Genomic DNA, 11,764 nt, shown 5'->3' on the forward strand with positions numbered 1-11,764 from the left:
CTTACGCTAGCGTATTTAGCTGCTTACGCTAGCGTATTTAGCTGCTTCATTGACTTTATTTTTCTGATGGTGAAGCGATGTACAACCTGAAAGGCTCTGAGGTGTTTCAGTATCTACACAATAATAAGGTCGGTGGCATTTTGTTAAAAGAGGTGGGACACCATCTTATTTACCTTAAAGCAGCCAAAGCCTTAAAGTCTTCCATCACTGAGCTTGAGTAATTGCAGAGAAAATCATAAAACTGAAGGCGAACAAATTCTATATTGCTGTGACCTCCATACACTTGAAATTATACCCGACGTTCTCGTCACTGTTTTCAATCCTTCTCAGGTTCTGCCGTCTCTTCTCCGGTGGTTTATCGTAGTCCAGACACAAAGTAGGATGCAGGTTTTCCTCTGTCAGCCGTTTGTCAACAAAGTGAAATGAGCACACATACAGTGTTTTGGGTGGTCTCTTCAAGTTCACATTTTACAGCCATAATTCATAATTCTTCATCTGTAGGTAGGAGATGGAAACTATACCTCTTTTCACAGGAACACTTTTTGTTTTGGGTCTGTGTTCAAAACTCAGTTGTTGTAGCAAGTAACTTAGTTTAGTCTGGTTGTTCGTGCAGCTGTGAACACAACAGGTACCTGAACTCAGCACGGCTATTTTAGTAAACTTTACAGTTGTTAAATAAATGTGAACAAAACAAAAACGGTGTTTTATCTGCTAAACTGAATGCAAATTATTTCCAAATAAACCGCGGTCCGTGCTCCACTACCATGGTTAACCAATTCTTACTGCTACTTCCTGTCTGACAGGAAGTTTTACTCATCATCATTTTGACAGTAGTGCCCCCAGGAATAAGGTGGATATGTCAGTTAAGGATTGTTAGGTCTTTAGTTTGATATGAAAACGGATCAGCTCGCTTATCTCTGGCTGTTCATTTGCTAATTGTAGTAAGTTTCAGTGTGGTGCGTTGTAAACTTTTCATATTCTTTGTTTCAATGACTGGGTGTTATTGTGAGGCTGTCTGTGCTTTCACCTGAATAATTCTAATAAAGATAAGATTTTGTAAGCAACGTGATTTAAATAAAGACTATTCAAATGACCATAAATGTAAATTCCTCACAAACTCCGGACATGTCGAGGTCCAGATTCAGTTTTCTTCAAAGCTGCAAGCAGTTTGGGGACTTTTCATCTTGTTCTTGTGTTTTTCAGCTGAGGGAGCTGAGCTGTGGATCCTGTGTCTTTTCCTGTTTTCTGACACACACACACGCGCGAGATATCTTACGTTTTCTTTTCCAAAGAGTTTTTCCACATGTTTGTCCTCAAAAGGGAACATACCTGAGTTATCGACATGTTATCTCAGTATAGGGGCTGTTTAGTCTAACAGTCTGCATGTGCATAAAAAAGTCTCACGTGAGTCAAACCTCCTCCAATCCTTGTCCAAACCTTTTGTTGATCAGTTCTGTGCAATCTCACGTGATATCACAAGATCGTGCACAGTCTGATGTCACTCACAGTAAGTGTTGGAAGTAACTCAGCTAATGCCAAATCACATTTTAACTCGATATCTGTAAAACTGACTGATTTATAGCCGTGTATGTGTCGTCTCAGGTTGATTAGCTGTAGCTGTGTCGGCCATCTTGCGTTAGGTTGACTCCTTTCATAATTCGTAGACGTTCATCCAGTGATGATTTCCTGAATGATTCAAGTAAATCAGCAAAATGGTTCATGAAATTTGCTAATACACACAGACCATCACCCAGCTCTAAATGTTTGGTGGCAGGTAATGAAAAAATGCTAATATTATTTTACTTTCAAGACATATAGATGGCATTCTTTATGTGCTGCATCATACTGGTCAATAAAGATTAAAAGTGATTTTAAATTACCGTATTTTCCGCCGTCAAAGTCGCATCAGTCCAAATATGTCTAATAAAGTGGGAAAAAAACATAAATACGTCGCTTTGCCGTATGTCGCATCTATTATGCGTCTCCGCTGACCACCTGGAAACGTGGGCCGGTGTTGTGCCTAAATGTGATTGGCTGCCAAAATGGCGGCCGCAGGAGCGTGCACGGGAGGACTTTAACAAGAATTTAACATGATTAACACTTTAAAAACAATTGTTTGCTTGAAATTATATTAAATGTGTCTCAGTTTAACTTTTCCTTAATAAATGCACTTTAATGGTCAAATCAGCTGCATTTCGCCTGGTGGGTGGCGTGGTGACATTCAGCTGATTTGACCTTTGCTCCAGGAGTTCAGGAGTGAGACCAAGGTGGCTTTGTATGGCAAGCCAAGTGTCTCATTAATAGCCACTTTGACCTATTAATGAGACACTTGGCTTGCCATATTGCTTGAGGGCCCTCTAGTGGTTGAAAATGGTAGTGCTCAATATTTTCCATGTCAGAATGAATGAAATCGTCAGATCTGAGCTAAAATAGGTTTATAAATATGGAGGGAAAACGTGTATTAGTCGCTTCGGTGTATAAATCGCAGGACTTGCAAATTTATGCAAAAAGGTGTGACATATACGGTGAAAAACACGGTAGTTTTTAAGGCATAAATGTTTACTGATAAATTTGAATTTTTTTTTATTGTAATTGATGCGTTTTAAGAAATTGTCACCATCGTCGATTTATTGAAATGGAAGTTTAGCCACACGAAAGGCTTTTCTACACCAGTTTACACACCGAACAGTTTTACTTTTATTTTGAATGTGTATTTGTGGTGCGGCAGTGGTTTTTGTACGCCCACTGGATGTTTCACACATTTTTACTTTCAGATGCTCAGGTGTACATTTGAAGAACTAACAAGTGCAGATGGTTTTTGGCGTTCTCGTGAAATCTTTTCTGAGCATGAGCTTGTAGAGCAGGTAGAAAATAACTTTTGTTGTTCGGAGGAAAAAGGTCGACAATGTGCTTGTTGGCATTCTCAGCTGTGAGTGCTCAGTAATTATTAGCACATTATAATTAGTAATTATATATAATTTATGATCAGCTCAGTTGTTGTTTTTCTATCACTGTAAAAAGTAACAGCAGCTGCTTACTTAATGATGTGACAATACATTTGTTGCCCCGGGTTTGGATTTTTGACATTTACCTCTGTAGACAACAAAAAATAAAAGCACGCTGAAGATGTGCAGCAATTTTAAAAATAAAGGAACATACAAAATGTGAGTTTAAACACAAATAAAGACATACAGAATGTGTATTGTTCCAGTTAATACTAACAGGCTTCTAAAATTGAAGTTCAAGGTTCTTTATTGTCATTTGCATCACATGTGGTACATGAGGTGGAACAAAACTGTGTACTCAAGGTCCCAGTTACACTCCAAAATGGCAAAAAATATAAAGTATAAAATAGAAACCGTATACAAGAATCTAAGATATATATGCTAAACAATAATAATGTAAAATAATACGGTATGTTAAACAGCAGCCTGAACATGAGCCTGTAGCGAGCAGGTGGATATATACAGCAGTTTAAAGGCAAGAAATCAGCAGCATGGATAATCAGCAGCACAGATAAGTGACATATCACCAATTAAAGTGGCATTACAGTGATTTTCCTTGATTCACGAGTCTAACAGCTTCAGGGTAGAAGCTGTTCCTCAGTCTAGTGGTTCTACACTTAATGCTCCTCAACCTCCTTCCTGAGGGGAGCGGGGCAAAAAGTGTGTGTGCTGGGTGAGTGGGGTCCTTCATGATGCAGGTGGCCCTCTTCCTGCATCTAGAGGTGTAGATGTCTGTGATGGTGGAGAGGCTGACTCCAACATCTGTGCAGCCTTCACCACTCTCTGCAAAGCTTTTCTTTCTGCAGCTGTGCAGCCTCCATGCCACACGTTGATGCTGGAGCACAGGATGCTCTACTGGCAGTAACACTGTTCTATGTTAATTTTTATGTTGTGTTTTGTTGGCATGGAAAGAGAAGCTTTATTAACTAGATGAACATTGTTGTTTTTTTATCTTTTCAAATTATTAGCGTCACATTTTTGCTGTTTGAGACGGCAAGAGACGATTTCTCAGAGTACATCATGAGGGTGACAGCTGCCAACACATAACGGTATCTATAAAAGTGACTGACGTAGAGCTCAGGTCTGTGCTGAGGTGGCCATCTTGAACGTTAATAAGTTGTAGATGATTAGTTTGAGTTTAATTAAAGCCTGTCCTCTGCTTCATGAGATAAAGACAAAGAAAACACACACAACGACATGAGCAACAAACGTCCTCCACCTTGTCTACGGTGATGAAAAAAAAAAAACCTTTACAGAAATTGAAGTTTTCACTGATTTTTCCTATTTTTGATTTTTAGTTTTGTCTGAATAACACAACTCATAAGATCCAGCTGATGTCATGAGAACATCTGTTGAGGCGACGTCACACGTTGAGCTTTAAATGCTTCCTGAGCCGCTGACCTCCGCTCTGAGTTTTGTTTGCGATCTTGTTGCGTTCTCTTGAACATCGTGTTCGTTCTTTTCGTTCCATTTTCACAATCCATCCATTGCTTTTAGTTAATTATATCAGAAACTAGCTTTATTTTATCTTGGGTTGTTATTGTGTGTTTAGCTCAAACTTGTAAAGTGTTTTATATTTAGTTCCTGTGCATACTTTTGTCTTCGTCTGTGTTTTCTCAGCCTCGTAGACTTTGACCTTTAGCTTGTGAGCTGTGATGACATGTTGGAGAGTCCTGTGAAATCGCACCCTGTTGGATAAAGTCTACTTTGACACAAATCAACTCTTCAACTTAATAACAACACGATCATGTGTAAAGTTTGTATTCATACTGTAGCCACGGTCGTGGAGCGTCTGTTATCAGACAGTGAAAGCCTAAAAAGACCATGAAGGGTTTTTAATTGTCTTCTACCTTGAAGGTTTTATCAGAGACTCTGGTCTTTAATGTTCCAGTCAAGCAGCTGTGTTGATGCTCAGTGGTTTTATCTTACTGGTGAAACGGCACACGATTTGGCTAAATGTTTCACTTTCCGAGCTAATTTCACTCTGAATCAAAATATCTGGTTCCAGATGTGCTGTAAGGTGGTTAGAAAGCTGGTTGTGAATTAAAACCCTCTGTTCTTGGCACGCTGCTGTTGTTCAGGAACCTCTTCAGACAACCGGTTGATTAAGTGGAGGCCTTGCCGCGCTGTCGTCGCGTTAAGTGTAATGTGTTGGTGTTTTTCCAGATTCAGTCATCAATGAGAACCAAAGTGAAAACCTGGAGAAGGTCCGGAGCGACTTCGCCATGGAGACGGAGTTAAATCCTGGTGGGATGGTGGGGATCCAGTCTGCCAGAGGGCCGTCTGCTGCGAATGCGAACCCCATCAACTTTTCGCTGAAAAACTTTGGCACCGAGCTCAGGTAAAAGACTCGTACCTACATTTGTAGACAACCACCACTGAGCTGCGTTAAGGGAATAAAACTACCTTTTGCTTCTTCTTCCTGAGGCTGTTTGCAGCAGAGGAAGTGGTTAACTCCAGAGTCCACTTGTTGTTTACCAGCCAGCTGTGAAAAGTTCCTCTTTTAGAACATAAAACACATGTAACACTCAAAATGGGACGCTCCTGTTGTGGTTTGTACTTTGACTGGTTCACTTTCATTTAGCGTTCGTCTTTAAATCCGTAGAACAGCTTTTTAAAGTGCTGTGTCCACGTAATTATCCTCTACTGCCATGAGAGGCGGGTGAGCATGGATCTGTGTGTGTTTGTCTGTCAGCAAAATATCTCAAATGGATGTATTTTAATAAAACTCAAAGTAATCATTGGATTATGTCTCCAACTGGTTAACCTTTGTAGTCAGCTCCGATTAAGATGCTGCATCTGAACACAACACAGTCTACAGATGTTGAGCTCAAATTTGGTGTGGAAGTAGCTGAGAGTCATCTCCAACTTATCCTCAAATTGCTAACGCGCCACACAAAACCTTTATAGAAACGGTTGGCGTGCCAGATGGCGAGCGGTAGCTTGGGATGCACAATATTATCGGCATGGTATCGGCCAATGTTAGCGATAAAGTTAAATATCAGACATAGACCATTCCATGCTGTTTTTGTATGGCAACCCAGTGACAAAGATGTCTGCAGCGCCAGCACAACGTTATGACATAACGTGCGCTGTTGAGTTTAGATTTGTGAAAATTTACTAATTTGCACTGTTTGAGTGTTGTCATTGTGTTAGAGTAAATGGCATGAATAAATTTGACATTAAACATAATCCAAGTTGAAGTGTTGCATCATTTTCAGCCCCTTTTTTGACATCTGCATTTGGCAGCAGGCCAGACTGACAGACACCACGCAGAATAATGTCTTTTAATTCCACAGCAGAGAAAGTTATGTAGTCTCTGTAAGTTGGTCTAGGGAAAGAAAATCTATCGGTTATCGGCCAAATGAGTTTTAACATATCTGATATCGGCCAAAAATCCAGTATTGTGCATCCCTAATTTCAACAAATCATAAATCAAAACGTTCAGCTCTTTCAGGACAATCCTGCTATGACTTTTGGTATTGGTGCAACAATATTTAGACTTTTTTTTGCCACTTTTTTTTTCTCATAGAAAATGAATTGAGCTCATTTTACATCCTTCAAAATCTTTAGATATGTTTACAACCTTTTATTGCTCCTTTCACATTCTGTTCTGCTTCGGCTTCTTTCATTCATTCTTCTGCAAATTAAAAAATAAAATCAGATTTTTCAGCTGTTTCCTCCTTTCAGATTATTTTTGCTAACTACAACACTTTTGTGCTTCTTGTAACTTCTTTCAGCTTATTTCTGCATGTTTCAGTGGCTGTTTAGCTGTTTTTATGCTAATTTCAGCGTTTTCAGCCAATTCCACATTTTTTGCACTCATTTCAACATTCATCAGCCTAATCCAGCAAAAATGTGCTCTCTCCACTTCCTTCTGGTAATTTGAAATTCTTTCTGCTTTTTATACTTTTCAACTGCTTTTTTTGGCCAATTTCAGCTTTTTTCTGCTAATGTCATCTTTCTTCTGCTCATTTCTGCTTATTTCAGCCTAATTAACTTCTTTCTGCTAATTTCAGCTTTTTATGCTCCTTTTAACATATTTCTGCTAGTTTCAGGTTTCTCTGCTACTGTTTTATGTAAAGTTTAGCCTTTTCAGCTAATTCCACATTTCTTGGCTTATTTCAGCTCCTTCTACTTCCTTCTGGTAGTTTAGGCTTCTTTCTGCATTTTCAGCTACTTTTTGCTAATTTCAGCCTTTTTTAAGCTAATTTCCTAATTTTTGTGGTCATTTCTGCTTATTTAAACCTGTTTCAGCAAATACATGTTCTTTCTTCTTTCTTCTAGTAATTTAGGCTTGTTCTTCCATTTTAGCTATATTTCAGCCTATTTTTATTTTTAGCAAATTTCAGCTGTTTCTCTGCAAGTTCTTCAGCAATAAGCCTTCACACTGCATTTTTGCAGGAAATCTAATTTCTCTAGTTGTTTTTGTATTTAATTTGTTCCACAGCATCAGGTATCTGTCCGTGAGATCGAACTGGTTTCACCTTTGTTTGTGTTTGTTTCTAGAAACACCATGTCGTCTCTGCGGCCCGGCAGAGCGGGCGAGAACAGACGCAGTGTGTTTTACACCAACAACAGCAGCTCAGAGGAGTGGGAGATGATCAATCCTCCACCCAAGGACTTCCCTGAACAGAAGACTCTCCTCAGCTCACACAGACGTAGGCTCTGCCTCCTCAGAGTTCATTACTCCACCTAACCTTCCTCCCTGATGATCTCACACACACACGCCTCTCCTCCCTCAGATTCCTTCGGATCGGCGTTCACTTTCGATTTTGTGCGCACCTCCTCACGGCCCAAGAGGTCCTCGCTTCGAGACGTGAAGGGAACGGGGAGGTTTGGGCGCAGTTCTGAGAACTCTGCGGCGGAGTGTAACGGCAGCAAGCCTTCGGACCTGCAGCTTCGACTGCAGAGCCAACAAGAAGAACTGAGCCAGATGCAGCAGGAGCAAGTCCAGCTGCGAGAGAAGCTGGCCAGCCAGAAGGTACGCTCACTTGTCCTTACGACGGTGAGTGCTGAGTCAGCATCACGTTGTTTTCCTTTTTGTTTGTATAATTTTTGCAGTCAAACTACTTCTGCATACTTTGTAATATTTATAAAGTTATATAATAGTGTTCTATGACTTTTAGTATTTGTAACTTTTATACTTTTAAAATTATTTAGATTTATTTGCAAAGTTTTCTACATATAAATACGTTGAGATCTGTTCAATTCTCACTGTACAAAAACCTTTTTCTCTGAAATATGCTTCAGGATACTTTATTTTTGTCTTCTTATGCTCCATTTACAGTGCCTTGCGAAAGTATTCGGCCCCCATGAACTTTTCAACCTTTTGCCACATTTCAGGCTTCAAACATAAAGACATAAAATTTTAATTTTTTTGCGAAGAATCAACAACAAGTGGGACACAATCGTGAAGTGGAATGAAATTTATTGGATGTGTCAAACTTTTTTAACAAATAAAAAATGAAAAGTGGGGTATGTAATATTATTCGTCCCCTTTGCGTTAATACTTTGTAGCGCCGCCTTTTGCTGCAGTTCCAGCTGCAAGTCTCTTGGGGTTTGTCTCCATCAGTGTTGAACATGGAGACACTGAAATTCTTGCCCATTCTTCCTTGTAAAACAGCTCGAGCTCAGTGAGGTTGGATGGAGAGCGTTTGTGAACAGCAGTCTTCAGCTCTTTCCACAGATTCTAAATTGGATTCAGGTCTGGACTTTGACTTGGCCATTCCAACACCTGGATACGTTTATTGGTGAACCATTCCATTGTAGATGTGTCTTTATGTTTTGGATCATTGTCTTGTTGGAAGATAAATCTCCGTCCCAGTCTCAGGTCTCTTGCAGACTCAAACAGGTTTTCTTCCAGAATGTTCCTGTATTTGGCCCCATCCATCTTCCCATCAATTCTGACCATCTTCCCTGTCCCTGCTGATGAAAAGCAGGCCCAAACCATGATGCTGCCACCACCGTGTTTGACAGTGGGGATGGTGTGTTCAGGGTGATGAGCTGTGTTGCTTTTACGCCAAACAAACTTATCGTTTTGCATTGTGGCCAAACAGTTGGATTTTGGTTTCATGTGAGCAGAGCACCTTCTTCCACATGTTTGGTGTCTCCCAGGTGCTTGTGACAAACTTTAAACAACTTTTTATGGATATCTTTGAGAAATGTCTTTCTTCTTGCCACTCTTCCATAAAGGCCAGATTTGTGCAGTGTACGACTGATTGTTGTCCTATGGACAGACTCTTCCACCTCAGCTGTAGATCTCTGCAGTTCATCCAGAGTGATCATGGGCCTCTTGGCTGCATCTCTGATCAGTCTTCTCCTTGTTCGAGATGAAAGTTTAGAGGGACGGCCGGGTCTTGGTAGATTTGCAGTGGTCTGATACTCCTTCCATTTCAATATGATTGCTTGCACAGTGCTCCTTGAGATGTTTAAAGCTTGGAAAATCTTTTTGTATCCAAATCCGGCTTTAAACTTCTCCACAACAGTATCTCGGACCTGCCTGGTGTGTTCCTTGGTCTTCATGATGCTCTCTGCGCTTTGAACAGAACCCTGAGACTCACAGAGCAGGTGCATTTATACGGAGACTTGATTACACACAGGTGGATTCTATTTATCATCATCAGTCATTTGGGACAACATTGGATCATTCATAGATCCTCACTGAACTTCTGGAGTGAGTTTGCTGCACTGAAAGTAAAGGGGCCCAATAATATTGCACGCCCCACTTTTCAGTTTTTTATTTGTTAAAAAAGTTTGACACATCCAATAAATTTCATTCCACTTCACGATTGTGTCCCACTTGTTGTTGATTCTTCACAAAAAATTAAAATTTTATATCTTTGTTTGAAGCCTGAAATGTGGCAAAAGGTTGAAAAGTTCAAGGGGCCGAATACTTTCGCATGGCACTGTAGCTTTTAACTGTTGCTAATTTTAGCTTTTAGCTATGGATATGTTCTTTTTAGGTTTTAGCTACTGTTCTGCTTGTTTCCACTTTAATAGTTCAGTGACTTCACTAATGTCAGTGAAGTCCTTCAGCTCTCAGCATGAAGTCCTCCAGTTGTAGTTTGATGTGAACACTTTAGTGTCACATGTAATCAAAATAAATGAGTAAATTACTCATGTTTTTAGAAAATGAAGTGTCAGCCTGAGGTTGTGGTGTCAGACCGAGTGCCTGAGTTTAGTTTCTTATTTTCTCACTGACACAGGAAGACCGTATACGATTAGTCATGCTTCAGCTCGTAATGAGGAACTGTAGTTCTGTAGACGATCACAGCTCTGGCACCTCTTCCCATTTCTCTCTGTTCTCCTTTTTTTTGAAAGACGATTGGTCAAACTGGTCAGGAGTGTTACTAGAAAGAGACAAATGTTCAGTTGATAGTTCTACCCCCCCCCCCCCCCACGCCCCCCCCCCCCCCCCCCCCCCCCCCACACACACACACACACACATACATACATACACAGCTTTATATTTATAATGACTGATAAAAATGTGAGGAATTCATACAAAATAATTATAGGTTTCTTATTTCTTCCTATCTATTACATCTAACTTTAGCTCATCATCTAAGTTAGTTATATAAAGTTATAAGTTATAGACATTTTTGTGTTTGCTAAGGTTGAGCGGCCATGTTAATTTTTTTGCTTTAATGTTTTTATGGCACGGTGTGGATGATAGAAAAGTTTCTCTGTTTATCTCTGAAAATAACTGTTTGTGTTGAAACGAACCCTGCTGCTCAAAGCTAATTCAACATAGGAATCCACTTATGAGTCTTGTATAAATCTGGTTCTCTCAGAAACAAATCCAACATAAATTACACTGGAGAAATTGCATTTCCTGCAAAAATGCAGTGTGAATGTTTATTACTGAAGAACTTGCTGAGAAACAGCTGAAATTACTGAAGAACTTGCTGAAATGGAAGAAGAAGCCTAAGTTAACAGAAGAGAGCAGATAGAACACATATTTGCTAAAAGTGGAGAGAACATATTTTTGTTGAATTAGGTTGGAAAAAGTTGAAATGAGTGCAAAAAATGTGGAATTAGCTGAAAAAAACTTAAATTAACAAATTATTTCAACCTTTATTTAGACAGGTTAATCCAACTGAGCCTCGAGGACTCATTTATAAGAGATAATTTATATTATAATATTATAGTAATTATATTTATAGTAGCTAAAATAGTAGACAAAGCTGAAACTTGTAGAAATAATCTGAAAGGATCATAACAAGCTGAAATTAGCTGAAAGTAGCTGGAAAAAAGTTACAATTTGCGCAAAGAAGCTGAAGCAGAACAAAATGTGAAAGGAGCAGTAAAAGGTTGTAAACAGATCTAAAGATTTGAAGGATGTAAAATGAGCTCAATTCATTTTCTATGAGAAAAAAAAGAGAGAAAAGCTAAATATTTCAAAAAGTTAAAGTTGCACCAATACCAGAAGTCATGGCAGGATTGTCCTGAAGGAGCTGAACGTTTTGATTTATGATTTGTTGAAATAGCTTGAAAACTGTGGGACAAGAAATGCGCCAAAAAACGTATGGAAGAAAAATGGATCACAGTAATGTGAATGCTTCATAAACATTCACATGATGAGCAAGATTGCTGGAAACACTACCAGTATCTTTTATAAGATTGTCCATAAATCACTCTTTCAAAATGTCTGCTTTTATTTTTTATATTCTCTCTCTCTCTCTCTCTCTCTCTCTCTCTCTCTCTCTCTATATATATATATATATATATATATATATATATATATATATATATAT

At 39.2% G+C, this 11,764-nt stretch overlaps 1 protein-coding gene across 1 annotated transcript in view; it reads left to right on the forward strand.

Moving 5' to 3' along the window:
* tbc1d2b (TBC1 domain family, member 2B) overlaps positions 1 to 11,764 on the forward strand; it is a 20,360-nt gene that overhangs the window by 2,683 nt on the left and 5,913 nt on the right. The window contains 3 exon segments of the mRNA XM_037683679.1: positions 5,172 to 5,346; positions 7,515 to 7,666; positions 7,751 to 7,989. Of these exon segments, the coding sequence (XP_037539607.1) occupies positions 5,172 to 5,346; positions 7,515 to 7,666; positions 7,751 to 7,989 (566 nt within the window).

Source organism: Nematolebias whitei, chromosome 10, assembly GCF_014905685.2.
Source record: "Nematolebias whitei isolate Nwh7 chromosome 10, NemWhi1, whole genome shotgun sequence".
Classification (NCBI taxonomy): Eukaryota; Metazoa; Chordata; class Actinopteri; order Cyprinodontiformes; family Rivulidae; genus Nematolebias; species Nematolebias whitei.